The following is a 26398-nucleotide window of genomic DNA, read 5'->3' as shown; positions in this document are numbered from 1 at the left end:
CCAGGATCTACTCATAGTGTACCCTGGCCCAGTGGTGGGTTGCACTTACCTGCAAACTGGTGTACTGTGCGCACATCCTCTTGATTCGATGCGCCCACATCCGCATCCACACACATCTCCCTCGAGAGATTTTGCTTCCATGCATGCGCTGCCCAACAGCACCGCCCGACGGATCAGCACCGAAGCAGTAGCATGTAAATTGCGCAATCTGGCAGCCGCTACCAGAATGGAATCACCTATTGCACCGATAGGAGCCCACCACTGCCCTGGCCTCATCCATTAGTAATTTATCTATTAGCTAATAACCAAGGAAGAAACAACAGGTGTCAGAATCACACACTATTTTCCAAGAAGATCCTTATGGGGAGAACAATTTAGTTTTAAAAAATCAGGTTATTTTGTCTCACTTCTCCCTCCCCTTCTTATCTCATATAAGAACTTTTATATATTTTTCTCCTTCTTTCTAGTTCAGCTGTTTTTATGCCATTTCTTTTTTACTAAAAACCTGATTATTTTAAATTGCATTGGTAATCTTTTTCAGTTGTAGAGTGAAATTAAAAATACAAAGCAATGGAATTTATCCGTTACTAAATCATTGTTTTAGAACCCTGGAACTCAAAAGCCATATTCCTAAAATTGAAAAATCTGGTCCTAGGAATTTGATTAAATGAGTGATGATATTGGTTCTTTTGAGTTGTGTCATACCTTACTATCTGGGTCAGAGATGCGTCTCTTGGGGAACAAATTGTGGATTTGAAATGATGAGGGTTGCTGAATCCTAATTGTATAACAATTATTTAAAAATAAAGATTTATCACCCCAATTTCAGAAGAAAATATAGGAGGGGGAGTTGACAAGTTTGATTTTGACAGTGATCACAACTCTTAACACAGATTCACATTTTCTGCTTGGTCTGGTGCCAGTATAGACCATTCACTGTTTCCTGAATGTAGATATAGATGATTTTGGCTGCCTTTTACTCCCAGCCACCTGCAAATGCAGTTCACAGCCACGTTTTCTAGCTTCAATTTAAAACTGTTGTTTTGCAACCTGAGCCACATTAATCTCTTCAAAGCAGATGGGCTGCAGTGACTTCTTCCATTCTACCAGCAGACCCACCAACACCGATTAGGTGTAGTCAGGGATGGGCTGCTGCCCAGATGGGGAGGGGGAACAACGCAGTGGGGTAGCGAAAATGGAGCTCCACCCCAAAGCACCCAATTTGTACTGAAAGATGTTGAAAAAAAATGCAGGAGTCCTGCATAAGCCACACCCACAATGTGGTAGTAAAAATATTGGTAGCCCTTCACTGGGTGTTGTACCTGGCAATCTCTTTCCTTCTGGGGCTGATTCTCACCCTGGATGGCCATTTTGCTCTTGGTTGTTGGCTACTGATCAACAGATGCTGTTCTTGTTACAAATCTTTTTTTAAAATTTACATTCCAGTTTGTGGACAATCATCCCATTTTTTAAAATAGATTTCTAATTTGTTTGTCTCTACTTAATTATTATAGCAAGCAAACATAATCTTTACATATAATACACATATTTCCACTGTACCTTTCTTCTACAATAATTTGCATGGTAAATTAGTAAGAATAATAATAACAATAACAACAGCAACAGAGTTGGAAGAAACCTTAGTTCTTTAGATTCAATAAATTGTTACTTTTTTCTTGTGGTACCTTTTCTTGCAAGCTCCTTGCTTTCATACTTGCACCTAGAGTGCATCATTGCTAGTCTATATATCTTTTATTTTCTAACCATTTATACCACTCGTCCCATATCTTACTTGTTACAAATCTTATGATTGATCCAGAAACAGCATATTAAGTCAGTCAACTATCTTCAACCTAGGAAGTTCATGTTCCATTCAGCCTTTCCTTCGTTCAGTGGGCAGCTTTCTTGGTTTTTCCAGGTTTGGTGTAACTTCCTCTTTTGTGCTTTCTCACCTCCTGCCCTCACTTTTGCAAAGCTTCTCTCCCTTTCCTGTTTTTTTTCCCTTTTACATATTTAAGTTTAGAAACATAGAAACATAGAAGACTGACGGCAGAAAAAGACCCCATGGTCCATCTAGTCTGCCCTTTTACTATTTCCTGTATTTTATCTTACAATGGATATATGTTTATCCCAGGCATGTTTAAATTCGGTTACTGTGGATTTACCAACCACGTCTGCTGGAAGTTTGTTCCAAGGATCTACTACTCTTTCAGTAAAATAATACTTTCTCATGTTGCCTTTGATCTTTCCCCCAACTAACTTCAGATTGTGTCCCCTTGTTCTTGTGTTCACTTTCCTGTTAAAAACACTTCCCTCCTGAACCCTATTTAACCCTTTAACATATTTAAATGTTTCGATCATGTCCCCCCTTTTCCTTCTGTCTTCCAGACTATACAGATTGAGTTCATTAAGTCTTTCCTGATACGTTTTATACTTCAGACCTTCCACCATTCTTGTAGCCCGTCTTTGGACCCGTTCAATTTTGTCAATATCTTTTTGTAGGTGAGGTCTCCAGAACTGAACACAGTACTCCAAATGTGGTCTCACCAGCGCTCTATATAAGGGGATCACAATCTCCCTCTTCCTGCTTGTTATACCTCTAGCTATGCAGCCAAGCATCCTACTTGCCTTTCCTACCGCCCGACCACACTCTTAGTTTTAGGTTTAATTGGATTTGTATGCCACCCCTCTCCAAGGACTCGAGGCAGCTCACAGCATATACAAAGACACAATAGTACAATTAATCCAATTAATATACATAAAAATAATAATTAAAAATTCTAACCTTAAAAACTTTCATTAACATTCATTCAATAAAATCATACTAAGAACATATTAAGATGCAACATATAAACTTTTCCATTTTGTTTCCATAAATCTGAACAATTCCTTCTTGCTAACAAATTTTCCATAAAACTACAGAGGAATGGAAGGACAACCAATGATTGCTTGCTTGCTTGCTTGCTTGCTTGCTTGCTTGCTTGCTTGCTTGCTTGCTTGCTTGCTTGCTTGCTTGCTTGCTTGCTTGCTTGCTTGCTTGCTTGCTTGCTTGCTTGCTTGCTTGCTTGATTGATTGATTGATTGATTGATTGATTGATTGATTGATTGATTGATTGATTGCTGCCCATTTGAGCTAATGTTTTGCTTCTGACTGAAGTTTTACTCCACATCCACCTGGATTGATTGTTAATCAGGAATAATGTCATGGTACTGTTCTGTCGGGCTCTCTGGTAGAATCCTCCCAAAAATGCACAGGTACAAATTTCAGACACACACACGTTTGAAAATTCAAAACAATGTTCTTTATAATGAAACTTCATTTACATCAAGCCCTCTTTTGGTATAGCAAAGAGCACTCGTCTCCAAACAAACTGGTAATTTGTACAAGTCCCTTATCAGTTCTGTGATACTTAACTTGCAGCTGTGAGGCAATTCACAGTCCTTCTTCTTTCACAAAGTGAAACACACTTTGCCCTGGTTTAGTTTCAAAGCAGGGAAAAATCAGCACACAAAAGGTCAAAGTCAGTAAAGCAGTCACGAAACACAAGGATCACCTCTGTCGTCAGGCATGGGGGAATTGACATTTTCCCTCCCCCTAGGCTTATAAAATTTATGTATGGTATGCTAGTATGTATGATTGGTTTCTAAATTGGGGTTTTATAAATTAATTAAATATTAGATTTGTTACATTGTATTATTATTGCTGTGAGCCGCCCCGAGTCTGCGGAGAGGGGCGGCATACAAATCTGATAAATAAATAAATGAATGAATAAATAAATAAATAAATCAGATAATCCTCCACAATGGCCAAACCCACAGGCTGCTATTTATAGCAGCCTCACTAATTACCACAGCCCCACCCAACCACAGGTGGCCTCATTTTCTTTGATAATAATCTCTCAGTTGTTGTTGCCTATGCATCGCTCTCTGCATGCGTGGCTGTATCATTAACTCTTGTTCTGAATCCAAGGAGGATCTAGATAATTTATCTCCTGAGCTGTCTGCCACACTCTCCTCCTCCCTGTCACTCATGTCTTCTTGGTCAGAGGAGCCTTCATCATCAAATTCCACGGGGGGGGGGGGGAAACAGGCCTGCACCATGTGGATGTCTCCCCCACATCCACAGTCCTTGGGGCAGGAGCTGGGCCAGAGCTAACCACAACAGGTACTTGTCATCTTTAAGATAAAAAGTATTATTAAAATAAACCTACGTTATTTATATAAAATCCTGAAGAAAATGATCTCAAAAGAATACGCAGTGTTCTAAAATTTGGCGCTCTAATATTTGGCAATTCTGATTATTTTAGGTTTTGCTTGGAAAGCTCCTAGAATTTGGCTGTAGATCCAGTTCCATTCATTCGCACTTCATAATTATATATAAATTCCAGAACCAGCAAAAACAGAATATCAGGTTGGAACTAGCTTATGTTGCACATGTAGATTCATGATAAATAGTCCTGGCTTGCTTTCATTTTTTTAAAAAAGCAAAACTCGCTTACTAATGTCTATATAGGAGATAGGATAGGAAATACAGAATGGTAACTGTAAAGATAATCCCATGCTTCAACTATGCAAAATGAATAATATTTGGCCTTTAAGATGTTGGATTTAGTTTTTGCTGAAATTGTAATGGATATACAGCAAACAGTTGATTTGTTGGCATGTACACACATATCTGACATGTATATTCACAAATCAACCTAATATGTCTTTAGATAATTTCATAACCTTTTTGCCACATTTATGCATTCTGATATTTATTGTCAAGAGAGATAATTAACTTCTCTCGCTCTCCATATAGCTTGAATATTTCACAGATTTAAAAATAAAGATTTGTTGCCTGTGATAATTCTGGTGAGCATATTTATAATCCAGAGGAACTGAATCAAAGCATTCAAGAAACATTTTCAGGTGTATAGGAAATATGCAGCATAAATAATTCATAGGAATTTAAAAATGTGAAATAAATATATCTGAAAATCCAGTGTAATGTCACATTCGTCAGATTGTTAAGGGTTGGGTGTATTGTATTATAGAAGCTTTGAAATTTTATAACACTGTTCAAACATCAAAAGGACTGTCACGTAGAGTTGAACAAGATAAGATATAATTGATTAATTAATTAATTATATCTTAATAATTAATTAATTTTCAACTAGTACATTTAATTTAGAACTTGGAATATAGCCCATAGAAGTCTTGGAAGTATTATGGACTAAAATAGCAATTAACAACTTATTCGCCTTTTTTAAAAATCACATTCCTTCTTCGCTACAAAATTCTTGGTTTTCTTCCAGCTTTCTGACCTCTTATGAAGTCCTTGTCATTCCATTTTACTTAAATCAAATGTTTACTCTATTATGCCTTCCTGACATTTATTTGTGGCCTACAGCGGTTAGCCGTCAACTTGTCTCCAAAATCCATGAATATGCATGTGCAGTTCTGGTCCAGCAGTAATCTCAGAAAAATAAAGTACTGGGATGAGGAATAAGCAGAGAGGTGGACAAGATTGTTCTACCTACTTGTTCATTTTCCAAAGTTGGAAACCTAGGATTCTTTGGAAGATTCTCAAGGGATCCTTAGTGCGGAAGCCTTTCTCATACCCTTGCCTTGAATAGGTAGGATTCCAGATGACATGCTTGAGAAGAGAAAAAAGAACAGTAAAGAAAATAGAGTAGAGTAAATGGATTTCAAAGGCCCAGTGTGACTTCAGTTGAATACTGAGATGATATACTACATTTTCAAATGCCTTGAAAAGTTGAAAAACATAATCTGAGAGTTTCTGCAACAGAGCTATTTAGTCTGCTGAGCAAAATCACGAAGCTGTCTTATGTCATCATTAGTGTTTAAAAATTCCTGTTGTTTAATCTGAGATATATTATTCCATTAGGTGGGATGAACACTTTTTTTCTGACAGAGCAGGCTGCCTTCCTTAAAAAAAAAACAACCCCAAGTGAGGTTGTCACCTTGCTATTCAAGGAAGTGTGTTCCATTAGGGCACCGTACAGTGAGTTGTGTACAATACCTCAAGACTTCCCTATTTAGTTCTGGAGATGATTTTACACCTACAGGTGGGTAGGTGCCAAACAGCTGCTGTTCCTGTCTTTATAGCATTACGCCAGTCTTTAAACCTTCGGATGGTTTCTGAGGATCTGCTTGAAAATTTTTCATACAAGGAATAGCGCACAGAAGTAGAAGCACTTCCTGTAAACAAACTCTATTAAATTACCATGTCCCTTAGACAGCACTGAAGTCATCTTAGGCCAAAGAGGGGCCACCAAATATGTATTAGAAAAGGAGGGTGGGTGCAGGTACATTTCTGTCCTAAATTATGAAGGGGCAGTAGAAGCATACTGCCTTCTCGATTGAAGGTTTTCCTTCTAAACTGTCTGCTACCACCACTTACTCCTGATTCTACCATCATAATAAAAAATGATCAAGTTAGAAATACTGAATTTACTCAACTGGCCTTACAAACCTGTATGTAATGTATAGTACAGTGGTACCTCATCTTACGAACGCCTCTTCTAACAAACTAGATATGAACCCGGTGTTTAAGATTTTTTTGCCTCTTCTTCCGAACTATTTTCACCTTACAAACCCAAGCAGCTGCTGCTGGGATGAAGGGGTTTCTTTTTTTTTCTTTTTTTGAAGAAAGAAAAGGGAGGGGCAGCTTGGGGGAGGAAAAATTTTGCAGAGAACAAGGTGCTTGCAAAGGAACTGAAAGGGTGTCTTTTGAAGAAAGAAAAGGGAGGGGCGCCCCCCTTGCCCTTCTTCCTTCCCACTCACCCTTTAGCCTAGCCTTGCTTCTTCCACCCACCCCCTTTAGCTGCTCCTCCCTGCCCTCTGTTCGCCTCCCTTCTAAAGTTTGGGATTTTCCTGAAGGATTTGCACGCATTATTTGCTTTTACATTGATTCCTATGGGAAACATTGTTTCATCTTATGAACTTTTCACCTTACGAACCTCCTCCTGGAACCAATTAAGTTCGTATCATGAGGTACCACTGTATATGCAGTGAAGGGCTACCAAGATTTTTACTACCACACTGTGGGCGTGGCTTATGCAGGACGCCATGTGTTTTCTTTCAACATCTTTCAGTGCAAATTGGGTGCATTTTCACTACCCCACTATATCCCCCCCATCCGGGCAGTAGCCCATCACATACATACGCACCCCATATTTTTTGGAGTATAAGATGCACCTTTTTCCTCCCTAAAAGAGGCTGAAAATTTGGGGGTGTCTTATACTCCAAATGTAGGGGGGGTTTCAAAGCTTTTTTTTTCGAGCCCTAACTAGGTGGTAACAATCTTCCTGGCTTGCTACTCCATCCGAAGAAGGGTTTTTCCTGTCCTAAGTCTTTGCAGGCTTTTTTTCATTCCTACTCCCTCTGAAAAAACCTTTTTCAGCCCTATCACGGTACTTCCTGGCTTGCAGCATTTATTTTTATCCCTAATCCCTCGGAAGCATTTTTTCCTGCCCTAAGTCTTTGCAGGCTTGTTTTCATTCCTATTCCCTCTGAAAAAGTCTTTTTCAGAAACTTGTGGAAATATCCTTAATTTTGTTCACTTTCTTTGGAAATATAGGGTAAAATATGGAGTAAATCCTATGTTACAAACGATATGTATGACTGTGACGTGCATCAATATACTGTATCATAGAATAATATGGTATCTCAACCTGAGCTGAAATTTCATTCTGAACATAGCAGCTATTCTATTAAGAAAATATACTGCTCAAAAAAATAAAGGGAACACTCAAATAACACATCCTAGATCTGAATGAATGAAATATTCTAATTGAATACTCTGTTCTGTACAAAGTTGAATGTGCATAACAACATGTGAAATGGATTGTCAATCAGTGTTGCTTCCTAAATGGACAGCTTGATTTTACAGAATTTTGATTTACTTGCAGTTACATTGTGTTGTTAAATGTTCCCTTTCTTTTTTTGAGCAGTGTATATTTCTGCCTTCAGAGTTCACAAAACAAAACTTTAATACAAACAATATTTCTTTTGAAATTAACAAAGTAATTTTGGAATCTCTAATGATATCTTCATATCAAACTAAAGCACTTGGCCAGGTGAGATTAAATAATCCTTGGTGTGTAATACCAACTTTCTCTCTTAACTGAACAGAGGCAAATTTCTAATTCATTTCCTCTTTGTTTTTCCAGTTTCTACTAAAGCCTATGGGAATATGTGCATCCTTACTGAAGGTTTATCTAGATTAATTGTCAGATAGGAGATTTTTTACATTTTGTTAAACTTGTAACTGCAGATAAATAAATTTTATTGAAAAGAAGGGAAAGGTGTAAAAAATAATTGGTGAACTGAAATATCCCATCACCTTGTGCTGTTGTGATGCAATTCCATAAATTGCCTAATTTTCTAGATTTTTTTTAAATTCTATCATTTCCCAGTCATACTATGGAAGCTCATATTAGATTACAAACTTTGTCACTTCTAGCCAGGCCTGAAGAGAAGGGATTCAGTCAATACATTGTTCCAGGGCCCAAGGAGCTCAAAGGGGAATTTTTTTTAAAAAAATTACAAAACCATTTTTTTTAAATCCCCTAGGAGGATGTGGAGAATGTTCCTTCCTTTTATAAACCGCTGTCTCAATGTAAAGCTGGCCAGGGCTTCTTGCAACCTGAGTCGCGTCCAGTGAAAGGCTACCAAACGTTTTACTACCACACTGTGGGTTTGACATATGCACGGATGCCCTGCATTTTATTTCAACATATTTCAGTGCAAATTGGGTGCTCTGGAGTGGAGCTCCATTTTCGCTACCCCACTGCGTTCCCCTCCCCCCATCCGGGCAGCAGCCCACCCCTGGTCGTGTCTAAGAGCCTTGCTTGCGAGATCTTGACGCTTAGTTTTTTCCTTCCTCCACAGCAGAAGGAAGAGTAGGGAACTTTCCTGTTGTGGTTAGCTCTGGCCCAGCTCCTGCCCCCAAGGACTGTGGGTGTGAGGGAGACATCCACATGCTGCAGGCCTGTTTTGCCCCCGGTGAAATCTGATGATGAAGGCTCCTCTGACCAAGAAGACATGAGTGACAGGGAGGAGGAGAGTGTGGCAGACAGCTCAGAAGGAGATCAATTATCTAGCTCCTCCTTGGATTCAGAACAAGAGTTAATGATACAGCCACGCATGCGGAGAGCGATGCATAGGCAGCAACAACTGAGAGATTATTATCAAAGAAAATGAGGCCACCTGTGGTTGGGTGGGGCTGTGGTAATTAGTAATGCTGCTATAAATAGCAGCCTGTGGGTTTGGCCATTGTGGAGGATTATCTGATCGTTGTGTTTCATGACTGCTTTACTGACTGACTTCTTGTGTGTGCTGATTTTTCCCTGCTTTGAAACTAAACCAGAGCAAAGTGTGTTTCACTTTGCGAAAGAAGGACTTTGAATTGCCTCACAGCTGCAAGCTAAGTATCACAGGACTGATAAGGGACTTGTATAAATTACCAGTTTGTTTGGAGACGAGTGCTCTTTGCTATACCAAAAGAGGGCTTAGTTTAAGTGAAGTTTCATTATAAAGAACATTGTTTTGAATTTTCAAACGTGTATGTGTCTGAAATTTGTACCTGTGAATTGGGAGAAGTCTACCAGAGAGCCCGACAGAACATTTCCTAGCCATCCAGCTGGCTGTCTGCTCATGGAGGAGCAGTTTGCTTCATAGGCACAACCATCCCTGCTTCAAGCTGAGCACCATTTTTATTACCCAACATCTGCCTTATAGCTCTTCTCCATCGAAAGGAGGCGGAGGCAAGCACCCCGCTGGGTGGATGCCTTCTTACTCTTCCTCCTTCCTGATACTATGAGAGTAAGGGCGCTGTTGGCTGGGTCAACCCTGTTAGGAGAAAGCGGACCACACTGGACTATGGCCTCACTCTTTCTCTGGTGCTTTAGCCAAGCTGAAGCTCTCGGCAGCAATGCAGCGGACAAGATCTAACCTCAAAGCACACCAAAGCTGGGACAGCATCTGTCAGTTCAAGAAGCAGCGACCAAACGCTACTCTGCCCTCACCGGGCCAGATAACTCCTTACTTGGGCTTTGCCTCCACCTCCTGCTCCCCTTGCAGTGGATTCTTAAAGAATCATCCCTGGGCCTCGTGGCTCCTAGGAGATTGGCTGCTGCCTGCCCACTCTCGTTCACTCCTTGGCGCCTTGGGCAAACCAATGGAGGGAATAACAGAGGGCCCAGCAGGAGCTTTGCGGCTGACTAGCCAGCAGCCGACTTGAGCACCAAGGCATACACACACATGTCAAAACCTGTGACATATGTGACATTATTTATATATCCATATATAAATGAAGTGGGTCCGTATTAGTCTTGTTCTACGGTAGCACTTAATATTCCTCTTGGCCCTGCTGCTAGCCAGGCAGCATGTATAGATAAAGTATCATGTAAATGAATAACTCCAGAAACCAGAATGCTCTTCCATTTTTGTTTTTCTACCTCAGAATGAAGAATAAATTGTGGTATTTTGAATTCGGCACAACAGAAACATTTTCAGCCACTTGCAAGAAACTTCACGACTATGTAGAGATTGAGGTGAGTTTCCCCAAAATCTCAAAGTCTTAATTTTCTGTAGAAGGTCTGTTATGATTTTGTCAATGATTTCTTAGAAATGTGTTCTTGTATTTCATTAAAACATTAAATATACTGTAAACTATTGAACGTTCTAGAAAAGTCAGGGTCAAGCTTGTAGAGTAAGAATTTGCATGGTTTATTGGGAAATTATTCCTGGCAAATTTATGGTTTATTTTTCCCTCCTTCTTTAACTTCAAAATGCATTCCATCTCTGGAGTCATTAAAACTTTAGTCAAAAAAAATTAGGCTGTAACAGGTCTGTGCTGCTTACAGGGTTAGAATTTTAAAAATAAATTAAGATGATTTAATTAAATATATACATATTCAAATGCTCAAGTAGTGGTGTTCAATGAATATGTCTTATTCATGAGTAGACTTGCCACAGTTTATGTCAAATAATTGACTCAAAAGACTAGCATTGGTCTAATCCGGTGATGGCGAACCTATGGCATGTGTGCCACAAGTAGCAGGCAGAGCCATATTGCTGGGCACGCTGTCACGGTTTGTAAATAATTAAAGTCCGTTAGAACCTTAATCACCACGGAGGGGATAGATGGAAGCCCAGTCATTTGTTCAAAACAAGATTTCTTTTATTATAAAAGTAGAAAATAAAACATGTCCCGGTGGACAAAACAACAAATACGTCTTTACATGATGGAGGTAGAATGGAGAATGGAGTTTTAGGATGAAGAAGGATATGATGTTAGATGTGGCAGGATATTACATCATAATAGGAGGATCTTAGTAAAGCACACACAATTAACCCTTTAATTACTAAATGTCTCTGGGGCTGTCAATATTCAGCGTGACACACACGAGCTCAGGTCCAGCACACGCCAACTTCCAGAAGTTGTTAAATGGGCCATCTCTGGCCTCTGGAGGGTCTCCGGGAGGGTGAGGAAGGCCATGTTTGCCTTCTTCAGACCAGGGGTAGGCAAAGTTGGCTCTTCTATGACATATGGACTTCAACTCCCAGAATTCCTGAGCTAGCATGATTGGCTCAGGAATTCTGGGAGTTGAAGTCCACAAGTCATAGAAGAGCCAGCTTTGCCTACCCCTTACTCCTAGAAAGGCTCTGAAGCCTGGAGAGAGCGAAAATTAGGCATGCCATCGCATGCTGGGAGCAGAAGGATCATGCGTACATGCATTGGGGGGCACATAAAATTATAGGTGTGGGCATGCACACCTGTGACCCTACCATGCAACCTCCCCTTTTGGCACGTGAGCCAAAAAAGTTTCACCATCACTGGTCTAGTCTTTATGTAACCAACAGAGCACTATCCCTGGAGCCGGATGTGTTTTGCCCAGTTTACCTGATGCCATTAAACCCAGCTGCATCCTTCAAGACAGTATCTATGGGACCTTTCCATTTTTTCAAGAAATATTTTAGTTTTTGAAAATAATACCATTTCTGTTGCAAGAGTCTCCCCCCTGCCCCCTCTCAAATTAAAAAAACTTCTTCAGTATCCTAATCTGAAACAGTGATTTTAAAATTTGCATCACAAATAATAGAAAATTCACAAATACATATTTATGGATATTTCACTTACTGACTTTTAGTTGTCAGTTTAGTAGAACAGTGTAGTGGGGAGCAGGAGGAAGAAGAGGAGGAAGAGCAGGAGGAGGAGGCGGGCAAAGAAAAAGCCACGTTTATTTATTTATTTATTTATTTATTTGTTTATTTATTTATTTTGTTCAATACACGAAGAGGGTTTTAGTAGGTATACAGTGTTCCCTCGATTTTCGCGGGTTCGAACTGCGTGAAAAGTCTCTATCATGGTTTTTCAAAAATATTAATTAAAAAATACTTCGCGGGTTTTTTCCCTATACCACGGTTTTTCCCACCCGATGACGTCATATGTCATCGCCAAACTTTCATCTGCTTTTAATAAATATCTTTTTAATAAACTTTAATAAATAAACATGGTGAGTAATAATCTAAATGGTTGCTAAGGGAATGGAAAATTGCAATTTAGGGATTTAAAGTGTTAAGGGAAGGCTTGGGATACTGTTCATAGCCAAAAATAGTGTATTTACTTCTGCATCTCTACTTCGCGGAAATTCGACTTTCGCGGGCGGTCTCGGAACGCATCCCCCGTGAAAAGCGAGGGAACACTGTATATCTATATACACTTAGTAAAATACATGATGAAGGTTATAGAGGAGATACTCATAGTAAAATATATCTATGAAAGAATAGAAAAGAAGGTATAGTAATAGAACATATCAATGAAGGAATAGAAGAAGCGATATAGGAATAGAAGAAAGGTATAGGAGATATCGGAGAGCAATAGGACAAGGGACGGAAGGCACTCTAGTGCACTTGTACTCGCCCCTTATCTGCCATTCTAACTGAAGATTGCCATTTGATGGGAAGGGGCCTCTGGGCTCTCCAAAATTGCTCCTGGTGTACGAGAGAGTAAAGAACTGAAGGAGATGAAAGGGCAATGGCCATTTTTCCCAATCAGTGATTAGCAGAATCCAAAGTGCAGGATGGACACAGGAGAAAGCTTCATCAAAAGATTTGCCTGGTGGGACAAGGCCAAAAAACACTGTTGTTGTTTTTATATGTTTATCATTTCCATAGTCTTCAAAAGCATAATGCTCATTTTTTATTATTTTAGTGTTTGGCTCATGACCTTGATTCTGACCCACAATGATATGATCGAACAAGATTCTAGATTCCACGCATCTGAATGCTTTGCAATTAACAATATATCTCCTGTGGTTCCCACATTGTTAGCATGTCGACAGACGTTTCCCACACACACACACACACACAAACATCTGGCAGCTGCAGCTGAGCTTTTAGTGACATCTCCATCCACTGAAACATTTTAAGATATTTTTGCAGGGAAAGAGTAGGTACATTTATAGTTGAGAAAGCTTCTGTTTGGAAACAGATATCCAAAACACAGTTCAGTGGAAGGAAAAAAACATCATAGATGTAGAGCAGTATTTTTTAAATGTACATCATATTCCTGTTTTATGGATTCCCTTTAAGTATGTTTGTTGGCATGGACATCTGAGTGTTTCGTCTTTGAAGCCAGTTTTGTGAGAACAGATTTATGCCCTTAAAGGTACACTTCAGGGCTCAACTAAAATTAAGTTTGTTGTGAATGTTTGTAAATTCTGTGATTGCCTACTACCACCTTCCAGCTACATGGAAACAGCCTCTAATTAGGAAATGTGTGGTTCACCAGCAGTTACTAAGAAGTCAATCATTTCATAGTTTGTACTTGAGATTTTATGTGGTGTGTATTTTCCATAACCATTTCCACTCCACAACCTCATCTAAACCATCCTCTTTTTTAAGGACTGAGAGCTATACTTTCTGTACCTGTAGCTTCAAAACATAAATGCAAAGTTTGTTAATTATTCACTAAAGCTAGAAAATGGAATCGTCAGTCAAAGCTCATGCCTTGCCATCAGTGGTGGATTGCTCCGGGTTCAGCCCAGTTCTAAGAACAGGTAGCGCTGGTGGCAGGAGGCTCAACCCACACACCTACCATCTTTGCTGTGACTATAGTCTTGCATGCCAGCGTGACCTCAAATCTGGGTATGAACAGTTTTAAGGAACACATTGAAGCAGTGGAAGTGATGTGCCGGTGCCTGGAGGCTGTTGGGGTCTGGATGGGTGTCAACAGACTCAAACTCAACCCGGATAAGACGGAGTGGCTGTGGGTCCTGCCTCCCAGGGACAATTCCATCTGTCCGTCCATAACCCTGGGGTGGGGTTATGGACGGACTTGGGCGTCCTCCTCGATCCACAGCTCACATTAGAGAACCATCTTTCAGCTGTGGCAAGGGGGGCACTTGCCCAGGTTCGCCTGGTGCACCAGTTGCAGCCCTATCTGGACCGGGACTCACTGCTCACAGTCACTCATGCCCTCATCACCTCGAGGTTCGACTACTGTAATGCTCTCTACATGGGGCTACCTTTGAAAAGTGTTCGGAAACTTCAGATCGTGCAGAATGCAGCTGCGAGAGCAATCATGGGCTTTCCAAGATATGCCCATGTCACACCAACATTCCGCAGTCTGCATTGGTTGCCGATCAATTTCCGGGCACAATTCAAAGTGTTGGATATGACCTATAAAGCCCTTCATGGCATCGGACCAGAATACCTCCGGGACCGCCTTCTGCCGCATGAATCCCAGCGACTGGTTAGGTCCCACAGAGTTGGCCTTCTCCAGGTCCCGTCGACTAAACAATGTCATTTAGCGGGACCCAGGAGAAGAGCCTTCTCCGTGGCAGCCCTGACCCTCTGGAACCAGCTCCCCCCGGAGATTAGAACTGCCCCCACCCTCCTTGCCTTTCGTAAAGTTCTTAAGACCCATCTCTGCCGTCAGGCATGGGGGAACTGATACATCTCCCCCGGGCCTATACAGTTTATACATGGAATATTTGTGTGTGTGTTTGCTTTTAATAATGCGGTTTTTAGTGTTTTTTAAATTATTAGATTTGTTTTTTACATTGTTCTTGTTATTGTTGTGAGCCGCCCCGAGTCTACAGAGAGGGGCGGCATACAAACAAACAAATAAATAAATAAATAAATAAATAAATAAATAAATTTCCAGACCTCACCAAAAATATGACAAGTGGACATACCACTTGTCCAGTTCATTGCTGGATTCGTCATATATTTCTTTCTATTCCCCCGTTCTCATTTTCACAGTATCTTTCAAAAATGCCAGTGAAAGAGATATTTCAAATTCTTTGTAGACTATCATTATGTCCAAAAGGATTCTTCCTTTAGCCTATATAGATGCTGGTGCATGCTTAAGACATCTACTTCTATCTACTTAGAAAATGCTATTTTCTAAGGTTACACACAGCAGTGGCCTTTTTGGTTTTATTGCAGCCTGCACCTTAAGAGCCTAATAATAGCTAGGGATGGAGAGAAAAGCTGTTTAGAGGAAATTGGAACTCATCCAACCCCAGAATAGGAATAAGTTTCAGTTGATTGCTGTCAAAAAGAGTAAATGACATAACATATACTTCTCCTCAGCTGTCTCAGATGTTTTAGCTGGCTACATCCCTTGCTCATTCATCACTCCCCAGCTTTCTTCTTTCCAGCACTAGTCTAGCCTATCCCTCTGAGCACAGAATGTTTAAATAAAAAAGAACCAGCAAGGAAAGACATTCTTGGTATCTCTGAAGAACTTTTTCCATTGTCCAGCTATTCTTAAAATATGAGAAGGTTTGTGTTTAGTTTGGTATGGTATTTCAGCAAACACTATTATTACCTCCCACGTCCAGTTCACCTAGAACATCTATAAAATAGATGCAGACTGAAAATGGTATTTGGCATTTTCCCCTAGCCATCAATTGCTGAGATTGTATTTAGCCTGTGAATCAGTGCAACTCCTAAAATCTTCCCATGCAGATTCATGCCTTAGAAGCTGAAGTCAGACACGGAATATTCAGATAGCACACTTTTCCAGAAACATTTCAAACAAACTGTTCTGTCTGGGTCCCCCCAGATGCCAACACCAACCAAAAAGAGTATCCAGACACACTGGTAAAAAGCAAAGGCAGTTTATATAATTCAAAGCAAACACAGGTAACAAAAACTGTTCTTACAGACAGGAACACAATGAAGCTTCACAGAGGTTTCACGAAGGCCAGGCAATAAAACAGGATTCTTGCTGGCAAAAACAACGCTGGAGATAATAAAACCCACGCCTCCCCCAAGTCTTCCAGACTTCTAGGCCACAAGCCAAGATCAGAGACACCGAGAATCGAAGCAAGGTCACAGGACTCCCAATTGATAACTCTCCACAAGACTGTAAGGGCGGGCCTGCCTTTTCAACCCTGCTGAGGAGAACCACACCCAAACCCAGCTGTTGCCAATTCAGGGATGGAAATACCTTTCTAATTGGCCCCGTCTTTGAGCTGCTCATCGCTGCCTCATGTCTATTATAGCCTGTGCGTCTTCATCCAATGAATCCAGGCTACTAGCTGGGGAGAGCCCCCCCCCAGGGGTCTCAGGCTGCTCTCCCTCCTCCTCTTCCTGACGTTCCTCTCCCCCGTCTGCCTGGTCCTCCCCCTCCTGTTCACCGTCCTCCTCCTCTGGGCATGGATCCGGCAGAGATCCAGCCGGTCCCTGAGGAGCCTCAGGCTGAATCACAACACAAACTAAGTAGGCAAATGATTAGACCTTGGGTTCAAATTAGCTTAGTACCACACATGACTTCAATTTGAGATTTAGTCAAGCAGCATATTAAATAGTGATATAAAAGTGAATGTCGTTTTGAGCAGTAATTAGGACTACCCTCTATATATCTAGGATGAGCATGTAGGATAATGCTGCTGTCACAAGTAACCCTGGCAGTGATATAATGTTTCCAATATCATTAGGTGACTGAATAGCAGTTGTCAAGAACGCATCATCATCATTATTGGATTTCAGTCTGCTTGTGGGCTTTCCATGGGTCCTTAGTTTGGAACAGAATACTACACGCAAAAGGGTTTACATTGATCCACTATTGCTTTTATTGTACTTGTTTTGGGTTTAGCACTGATAGTGAGGACATGGGAAAAACATTGTATTTGTTCAACCTTTGACAGATTCCACATTGCACAACAATTCATCTGTTATACACAAACAAAAAAGCAACCCTAAGTGTATGCCCTCCCAGTATTTGCTGGAAAATACAGTGATACCTCATCTTACAAACTTAATTGGTTCCGGGACGAGGTTCTTAAGGTGAAAAGTTTGTAAGATGAAACAGTGTTTCCCATAGGAATCAATGGAAAAGCAATTAATGCGTGCAAGCCCAAAATTCACCCCTTTTGCCAGCCAAAGTGCCCATTTTTGTGCTGCTGGGATTTCCCTGAGGCTACCCTCCATGGGAAACCCCACCTCCAGACTTCCGTTGCCAGCGAAGCGCCTGTTTTGCGCTGCTGGGATTCACCTGCTGGGATTCCCCTGCAGCATTACAAAAACACAGAAGTCCAGAGGTGGGGTTTCCCATGGAGGGTAGCCTCAGGGGAATCCCAGCAGTGCAAAAACGGGTACTTCGCTGGCAATGGAAGTCTGGAGGCAGTGCATCCAAGCGGCAGCGGTGGGTTTGTAAGGTGAAAATAGTTTGTAAGAAGAGGCAAAAAAATCTTAAACCCCGGGTTTGTATCTCGAAAAGTTTGTAAGACGAGGTATCACTGTACTATTGTGTGGCAAAATAACTTAGTTTCTCAGTCCTGGATCTTTCTGCAAATGTGTTCAGGATATTGTAGTTTGAGGTCTGCAAAGGGTTAATCTAACAGCATTTTAAGATGAAAGCAACAGTTTGCCCTCCTTTTGGCTCCAGGCATCTGTCATGAGCACAGGAGAAATGGCAGTTTTGTTTTGGAAATTGGCATCGGTTACGGTTGTAGTCGCTTAGAAATAAAGTTGTTGTTTTTTGCCCAGCTGCAAATGTCTACTTCCAGTCTTCCTGCCAACAACCCATCAGCTGCCCCTTCTCAAAGAGGCCATTGTAGCACATTGGCACAGAGACAAAGCAGGGTTAAAGAGGAAAACACAGTTGCTGGCCATTAGATGCTCATTCCTCTGCTGGTTGAATATATGGTGTCCATATCACCTTCTGCAGCCGGCTGAATTTTGCTACCCAGACAGTACAGGAGGGGATCATTGGCAATGTCCCCCCAAAAAGCAATGGAGCAGAACTGAATACAGACCAAAGAACAGCACTTGCAACCCTTAGATAAATATCAAAGAACTTGTGTGCAGACCAAAATAATTGTTTTCCAATTATAGCTTTTGCCAAACATGTTATTATGTTGCTTTAGACTGCTCTTTACACAAAAAACACCCCTATTTACACCTTGTTTCCAATAATTTCTAGTTTCAGTTAGAGGGAGAAGGGACAACCACACAGCTAAATGGAATCACATATGAAGCTTGATAGTTTTTAACTGTGATATAAATTATTATTTCTGTGCTCACCTGACTATTAGTAAACTTTTTGTTTCTGCTTGTTCAATGGTCAGATTATTTACAGCGGAGGTCCCCAAACTTGGCAACTTTAAGACTTGTGGACTTCAACTCCCAGAATTCTCCAGCCAGCATAGCATGGAGAATTCTGGGAGTTGAAGTCCACAAGTCTTAAAGTTGCCAGGTTTGAAGACCTCTGATTTACAGTCTTCATCCTCTGCTTTAAACATTCCCTCTATTATCAGAAAATAATACACAATATGTGAAACAGCAATATTCAAAGGTGAGAAAAGCTCACAAAGTTAGTAAGATATACAGGCATCCGATCTTGAATACAATAGGCATTGTCTAGGATGTATATACCTATTTTGGCTGTATAGGAGGTCACCAGATTGAGAAAGACTGGCCAACTATACTGAAGCTTAAAGTAATTTTACTAGATTACTTAGACTTTACGCATATTACTTCTGATAATGTAAGGCCACACTTTAAAATGTTCAAAATATTTAATTATGTAGGCCCCTTGTTCAAAGATCAAATGTTTCATGCACATCTACTGAATTGCCCAGACTTGTGCATGAGAAACAAGGAATATACTGCAAGGTTTCTGCTTCAAAAATATCTCCTGTAAAACTGCGTGTTTGTGATACATTTAAACTCTGGTTAGAATGGTAGTAAGTAAGACATTGTTTAGATAACACTGCTCCAGCTGACTCTACTGAAAGGGTTTCTAGTCATCTACACCTGAAATTTTGAACTCATAGCATCACAGCTTATTTAGTATTATTGTAATGAATGTGGATCTCAATAATTTTGTTTGATTGGTTTTGTAAGTGGATATTTAGAAAGGTGGAATATTTAAATAGTTCATGATCCGGCTTAATAGATAATTCTAAATATAGTACATTTCATAAAACCCTCTCTTTTATCTTTTTCTCCCTCTGTATCAGTGTGATGGAACAGTTTTAGATCTGACTAGCACTTCATTGGAAGGAATTGCAGTCCTCAACATTCCCAGCATGTATGGTGGCTCTAACCTCTGGGGGGAAACCAAGAAGCAGCGCAGCTATAACCGTGTGAGCAAGAAAATACCTGACAAGTTGCAATCCTCAGTGGTCACTGATGCCAAGGAGCTCAAGTTTTGTATCCAAGGTGAGGCGGTTTAAATTTTGAATATGGCAAAAGTAGTACGTTGGAAGTTGCAGATATTTAGGAATCATCCTTATATATCTATAGTGATTACACAAAAAAGGGAATGTCCTGCATTCAATGCCCAACAAGTTGGAAGAACCAAAAAATAAGGTTTCTTAGGGGCAGGCAGTTTAATGAAAAATTTTCAACCCATTTCTTCTGTGAAAATGAAGACCAAAACCCAGAATTTTTGTGCCAATAGTCATTGAAGAATTGAAAAAGGCCATTCCAACTGCTTGTTTAGTACCAGAGCAGGCTCAAATTAAAGCATACCTAAGATATAGCTTACTTTTCATTTGAACACACTGGGTAAAGAGGAATTCAATTTTCTAGATAATTGGCTGAACTGTTAAGATTTTCCCCCCCTAAACATTCAGTCTGGAATCTGTTTCCATGATTGCAGGCAAAGTGGTTAGAAAACAGAACCTGACCTTCTTCTACATAACATCTCCCAGTTTTTTCAAGGCTAAACATTCCCAATTCCTTCAATCTTTCTTAAATCTCTGCCCTCCTTAGAGATCTTTTCTGGGTTTGTTGCAGTTTAATTAAATCTTTCTTAAAGTACAATATCTAGAACTGGCTGCAATACTTGAGATGGAATGTGACCAAAAGAAGTTACCGGTAAGTGATTTCCTATGATTTGGAAACAATACTTCCGCTGAAGCAGCATAAAATTTTTGAAAGCAACATCACACTGCTGACTCATATGCAATTTGTGATCGGCCACAGTTCCAAAATCTTTTTCACAAATGCTTTTGCCAAGTCAGGTACACGTGTGCAGCTGATTGCTTGATAAGTGAAAAAATCTTGCATGTGTTCCTGTTAAATTTCATTCTGTTATTTTAGGCACAGTTCTCAGGCATGAAAATAATTGCTAAAGTTATTTAAACAATTTTTACAGTGTGAACTATCCCGGCTATCATTGTAATATTTGCAGATTTCATAAATATTGTATCTAGCGGTGGGTTCCACCTGCCCACATACTGCTGATTCGGGCGCGTGCACTCATGAGAGCGAGGGAGCCCCGTGGCGCCACGACCATTGACCCCGCCCCTCTTTCTCACATGCGCAGAAAGCAAAAATGCACCAAAATCTCACAAGAGGACACTCACGGGCGCAGGAAGCAAAAAATCACTGAAATCGCTGAAATGAGCATCCCCTCGCAAGATTTTACTTCTGCTCATGCTCAGGAAGCAAAAAAGGCCCCAAATTCAGAAAAAATGATGGCACGCCCACCGGACTGGTGAAGAAGGCACTGGAGCGGTCATGCACAAATTGTGCAATCTGGCGGCTGCTACCGGAATGGAGCTCCAGGGCATATTGGTAGCAACCCAATGGGGGCGTTTGCCCAGGTTCGCCTGGTGCACCAGTTGCAGCCCTATTTGGACTGGGAGTCACTGCTCACAGTCACTCATGCCCTCATCACCTTGAGGCTCGACTACTGTAATGCTCTCTACGTGGGGCTACCTTTGAAAAGTGTTCAAAAACTTCAGGTCGTGCAGAATGCAGCTGCGAGAGCAATCATGGGCTTTTCCAAATATGCCCATGTTACACCAACACTCCTCAGTCTGCATTGGTTGCCGATCAGTTTCTGGTCACAATTCAAAGTGTTGGTTATGACCTATAAAGCCCTTCATGGCACCGGACCAGACTATCTCAGGGACCACCTTCTGCTGCACGAATCCCAGCGACCAGTTAGGTCCCACAGAGTGGGCCTTCTCCGGGTCCCGTCAACTAAACAATGTCACTTGGCGGGACCCAGGTGAAGAGCCTTCTCTGTGGCGGCCCCGGCCCTCTGGAACCAACTCCCCCCAGAGATTAGAATTGCTCCCACCCTCCTTGCCTTTCATAAGCTTCTTAAAACCCACCTCTGCCGCCAGGCATGGGGGAACTGAGATACTCTTTCCCCCTAGGCCTTTACAATTTTATGCATGGTATGATTGTATGTATGTTTGGTTTTACTATAAGAGTTTTTAACTGTTTTAATATTGGTTTGTCATATGCTGTTTTACTACTGCTGTTAGCCGCCCCGAGTCTACGGAGAGGGGCAGCATACAAATCCAATCCAATCAAATCAAATCAAACCCACCACTCATTCTATCCAAGCTCATGGGGTGACTTTGAACCATAGTCCGAACTACCACCAGGCTGTTTTGTGTGAAATTATAAGAGCAGAAAGTGCGGTAAATACTGTCGTGAATGCCTAAATTAAAGATAGGATAAAAATCAAATAGCAATAGCACTTAGACTTATATACTGTTTCACAGTGCTGTCCTTGAAAATATTGGGTACATGCTCAAGTTCATATCTTGGAAATCTATTGGCTTGCTTGAGCTTAATTGTAAGCCCCTCACAATCTATTCTACATGGCCCGTCCATGTTTTTGCTACTATAGATTAGATTAGATTAGATTTATTGGATTTATATGCCGCCCCTTTCTGTAGACTCGGGGCGGCTCACAACAATGGTAAACAATACATAATAACAAATCTAATATTTAGCAATCTAAATTACAGTTTTAAGTTAAAAAATCCAAAAGAACCCCAATATATAAAAATCAAGCACACAGTCGAATCATACACAGAAACTACATGGGCAAGGGGGAGATGTTTCAATTCCCCCCTGCCTGATGGCAGAGGTGGGTTTTAAGGAGTTTCCGAAAGGCAAGGAGGGTAGGGGCAATCCTAATCTCTGGGGGGAGTTGGTTCCAGAGGGTCGGAGCCACCACAGAGAAGGCTCTTCCCCTGGGTCCCGACAGATGACATTGTTTACTCGACGGGAGCCGGAGAAGGCCAACTCCGTGGGACCTAACCGGTCGCTGGGATTCGTGTGGCAGAAGGCGGTCCCAGAGATATTCTGGCCCAATGCCATGAAGGGCTTTATAGGTCATAACCAACAATTTGAATTGTGACCGGAAACTTATTTATTTTATTTTATTATTTGGATCGGCAACCAATGCAGACTGTGGAGTGTTGGAGTAACATGGGCATATTTAGAGAAGCCCATGATTGCTCTCGCAGCTGCATTCTGCACAATCTGAAGTTTCCGATCATTCTTCAAAGGTAGCCCCATGGAGAGAGCATTACAGTAGTCGAGCCTCGAGGTGATGAGGGCATGAATGACTGTGAGCAGTGACTCCCGATCCAGATAGGGCCGCAACTGGTGCACCAGGCGAACCTGGGCAAACGCCCCCCTCGCTCAGCTCTTCAAAATTGTTGTACCCATAATAAGTGAAAACTGATTTATGAGTGCCCCATCTGGCGATGCCTGTGTACGTAGGTGTGTTTTGAAGTTTTTAAAATGTGGTAGCGTTGAAGAAGTTACTGAATCAGAAGAAAGTGATAAATCACTCTCCTGCTTTATTTCTATTTCTTAGGCCACTCAGTCCAACTTTGTTTTCCTCCTTACTATTTCAAACTTTGGCATTTCAGCTTCCAACCGCAAACAGTACATCTTTCAAAAAAGACAAGCTGACCATAATGACTAGCTGGGCATTTGGGGAGGTATGTCCCAAGCCATCTGATGGGTTTACCAAACTGCGGGGAAGCTGGTAAAGGTCAGGCAGGCAAAGGCTGGAGAGATGGCATGAGACCAGGCAGAACACACTCTGACAGTCAGCCAGTTCGCCTATTGACATCCTCAGACACAATTTCCAAAGGGACTTAATTCACAACTCTAAATTATCTCTAAATGCAGCCAACATTGCTAGCTTCCAGCTGCTCATGTAAGAGAGAATTCCCAGGACAAAGGGCACCTGCTTTCCCTGTAGGCGAAAGCTTGTGTTGTAAAAACTCTGAGATTATGAGTACCAGTTTCTTTTTATTTTGTTTATTTAAATTCTGCTTAAGAAGCTGCTGTGTGCTACCTTCTTTCAATTCAGTTTACTTCTCCAGCTCAAAATGTTCCTTTAGAATGTTTGTTCATTGCTTATACAGATAGTCCTCAAGTTATGAATGGAATTTATTTATTAAATTCATTTATTTATTAAATTTGTATGCCGCCCCTCTCCGCAGACTCGGGGCGGCTCACAACAGTAACAGAAAACAATATATAATACAAATTCAATAATTAGAAATCTAAAAACCCATAGTTTAAAAACATGCACACAACATACCATACATAAACAGTATAGGCCTGGGGAAGATATTTCAGTTCCCCCATGCCTGACGGCAAAGGTGGGTCTTAAGGAGTTTGCGGAAGGCAAGGAGAGTGGGGGCAGTTCTAATCTCAGGGGGGAGCTGGTTCCAGAGGGTCGGGGCCGCCACAGAGAAGGCTCTTCCCCTGGGACCCGCCAAACGACATTGTTTAGTCGACGGGACCTGGAGAAGGCCAACTCTGTGGGACCTAATCAGTCGCTGGGATTCGTGCGGCAGAAGGCGATCCCGGAGCCTACCCATTCCATTCGTAACCCAAGGATTTGTGGAAGTGAATCTCATATCATGAACGGGATCAAACCTTCCTTCGCTCATGCATTCGCTAATTGGATGCAAGGCTCATTAAGTGCGCATGAGATATTTTAGGGTGGGAAAGGCAGGGGGAAAGGGTTAGTGATGGAACAAGCTATCTGCCTAAGATCAACCAGGGTCTCCCTGACCACTGAAATACCTCATGCTCCTCACAATTCCTTCCCCACCTCCCCCAACTTGTCCCACCAGGTCACTTAATGTGTGAAGATCTAGCAGTCAGTCTCCTCACCAACCTCTCAGCTGCCTGTGCCTCTCCAATGTTAGGTTTGGGCATCCGCAGGTCTCACCTGGCATGTTGCTGGCCAAAATAGAGCTTCAGGGGGGAAGATCCACCACTCCAATGCTCCATTCGGCCCTCAGCGGGCCTCTCCTGGCCCATTGCAGGCTGAAATGGAGCTCCCAGAGGGTGGATTTGCTGGAGAGGAGAGTGCCTGCTAGATCTTCAAAAGGTAAGTGACCCAATGTGGCAGGTTGGATGGAGGGGAAAGCAATTTTGGAGAGCGTGAGGCCCAAACCGAGCTTTTGAGGGGAGGATCCACCTCTCAGAAGCTCCACTTTGGCCTGCAGTGTGCCAGGCGATGCCTCTAGTGGCCTGAATGGAACATCGGGGCAGAGCTATCCCTCAGAAGCTCTATTTCGGCCTACAATGTCCTGGGCAAGACCTCTGGATGGCCAAATGGATCATCAGAAGGCAGATATGTCCCTCAGAAACTCAATTTTGGCCAGCAACATTCCAAACAAACATTATAGACCCTCTGCAGTTGTTTGTAAGGACAAAAAACTGCTATGGCACTGCAAGATTCAGAGTTTCAGAACCTGTTTGCAAATGCTAGGGAGCGCTTATCACATAACTTCAAATCTTCGCTAAGAGAACAATCGTAACCTGGGGATTACCTGTATTACAAACTATTCAAGCCTTTCCAAGTGAGCCTGGGTTGAACGGGACGCTACCCTTCGACTTGGGTTATCTCTGATATTCTATATTGTTTTTGGTAATGCCTCCAGACCCTCAATGTGAATGCATTGATTTTGGGATGTAGTGGGAACTTGAGATATATTCCAAAGGAGTATATTACAGGCATCAGTTATTTTCAAGTTTATCATTAATGTAAGATTCATGAGAAGTTGCCTATTTAATCCTTCTCAATGCCATTCCCTCCCCCAACTCCTTGCCAATATCCAATGAGTCTAAAGCTTTACAGAAAAATGGATCTTGCAAAGTAATGAAATATTTAAAGGCCTTAAACCCATCATAGTGTTGGCACAGAAGTGCCAAACTACTGGAAACAAAACGTACATTCTCTGTCATGGAAAATCATGGATCATCTTGTGCCATTTTTCCGAAATGCTCTTCCGATGAGAGCCCTTGCCTGAAAATAAGAAAATTCTAAGAATATCCTCGTGGGAGATCATGGAGAGGATTGGAAAGAGCTTGGCAGAACAGGTGTTACTTAGGCAGAACAGAATTAGTAATTAAGAGGATGCTTTAATGCCGTTACAGGCTACAGCACAAACAGGAACAGGAAAGCTGCTGGGGTGGTGAAACAGCACTCTCTCCAGAATATTCTCTTCTGACTAATGCATGAGACTCTCCAAGTGGAGAGGCCTGAGGCGGGATGAGTACCGCAGTAAATCTGTAAGCATTTACAGCACAACCCTCCCCCCAAAAAAGCCATTGGGCATGATAGAAACATAGAAACATAGAAGACTGACGGCAGAAAAAGACCTCATGGTCCATCTAGTCTGCCCTTATACTATTTCCTGTATTTTATCTTGCAATGGATATATGTTTATCCCAGGCATGTTTAAATTCAGTTACTGTGGATTTACCAACCACGTCTGCTGGAAGTTTGTTCCAAGGATCTACTACTCTTTCAGTGAAATAATATTTCCTCACGTTGCTTTTGATCTTTCCCCCAACTAACTTCAGATTGTGTCCCCTTGTTCTTGTGTTCACTTTCCTATTAAAAACACTTCCCTCCTGAACCTTATTTAACCCTTTAACATATTTAAATGTTTCGATCATGCCCCCCCTTTTCCTTCTGTCCTCCAGACTATACAGATTGAGTTCATTAAGTCTTTCCTGATGCGTTTTATGTTTAAGATCTCCCACCATTCTTGTAGCCCGTCTTTGGACCCGTTCAATTTTGTCAATATCTTTTTGTAGGTGAGGTCTCCACAGTATTCCAAATGTGGTCTCA

The 26398-nt window shown here is 41.5% G+C and overlaps 1 protein-coding gene across 3 annotated transcripts in view; it reads left to right on the top strand.

Moving 5' to 3' along the window:
- DGKG (diacylglycerol kinase gamma) overlaps positions 1-26398 on the top strand; it is a 165049-nt gene that overhangs the window by 120347 nt on the left and 18304 nt on the right. For all 3 annotated transcript variants that reach the window (XM_070753132.1, XM_070753133.1, XM_070753131.1), the window contains 2 exons: positions 10472-10562; positions 19491-19692. In XM_070753132.1, coding sequence (XP_070609233.1) covers positions 10472-10562; positions 19491-19692 — 293 coding nt within the window. The remainder of the gene's footprint in view (positions 1-10471; positions 10563-19490; positions 19693-26398) is intronic.

The sequence above is a fragment of the Erythrolamprus reginae genome, chromosome 5 (assembly GCF_031021105.1).
Source record: "Erythrolamprus reginae isolate rEryReg1 chromosome 5, rEryReg1.hap1, whole genome shotgun sequence".
Lineage (NCBI taxonomy): Eukaryota > Metazoa > Chordata > Lepidosauria > Squamata > Dipsadidae > Erythrolamprus > Erythrolamprus reginae.
This window is presented reverse-complemented; position numbering and strand designations above follow the sequence as displayed.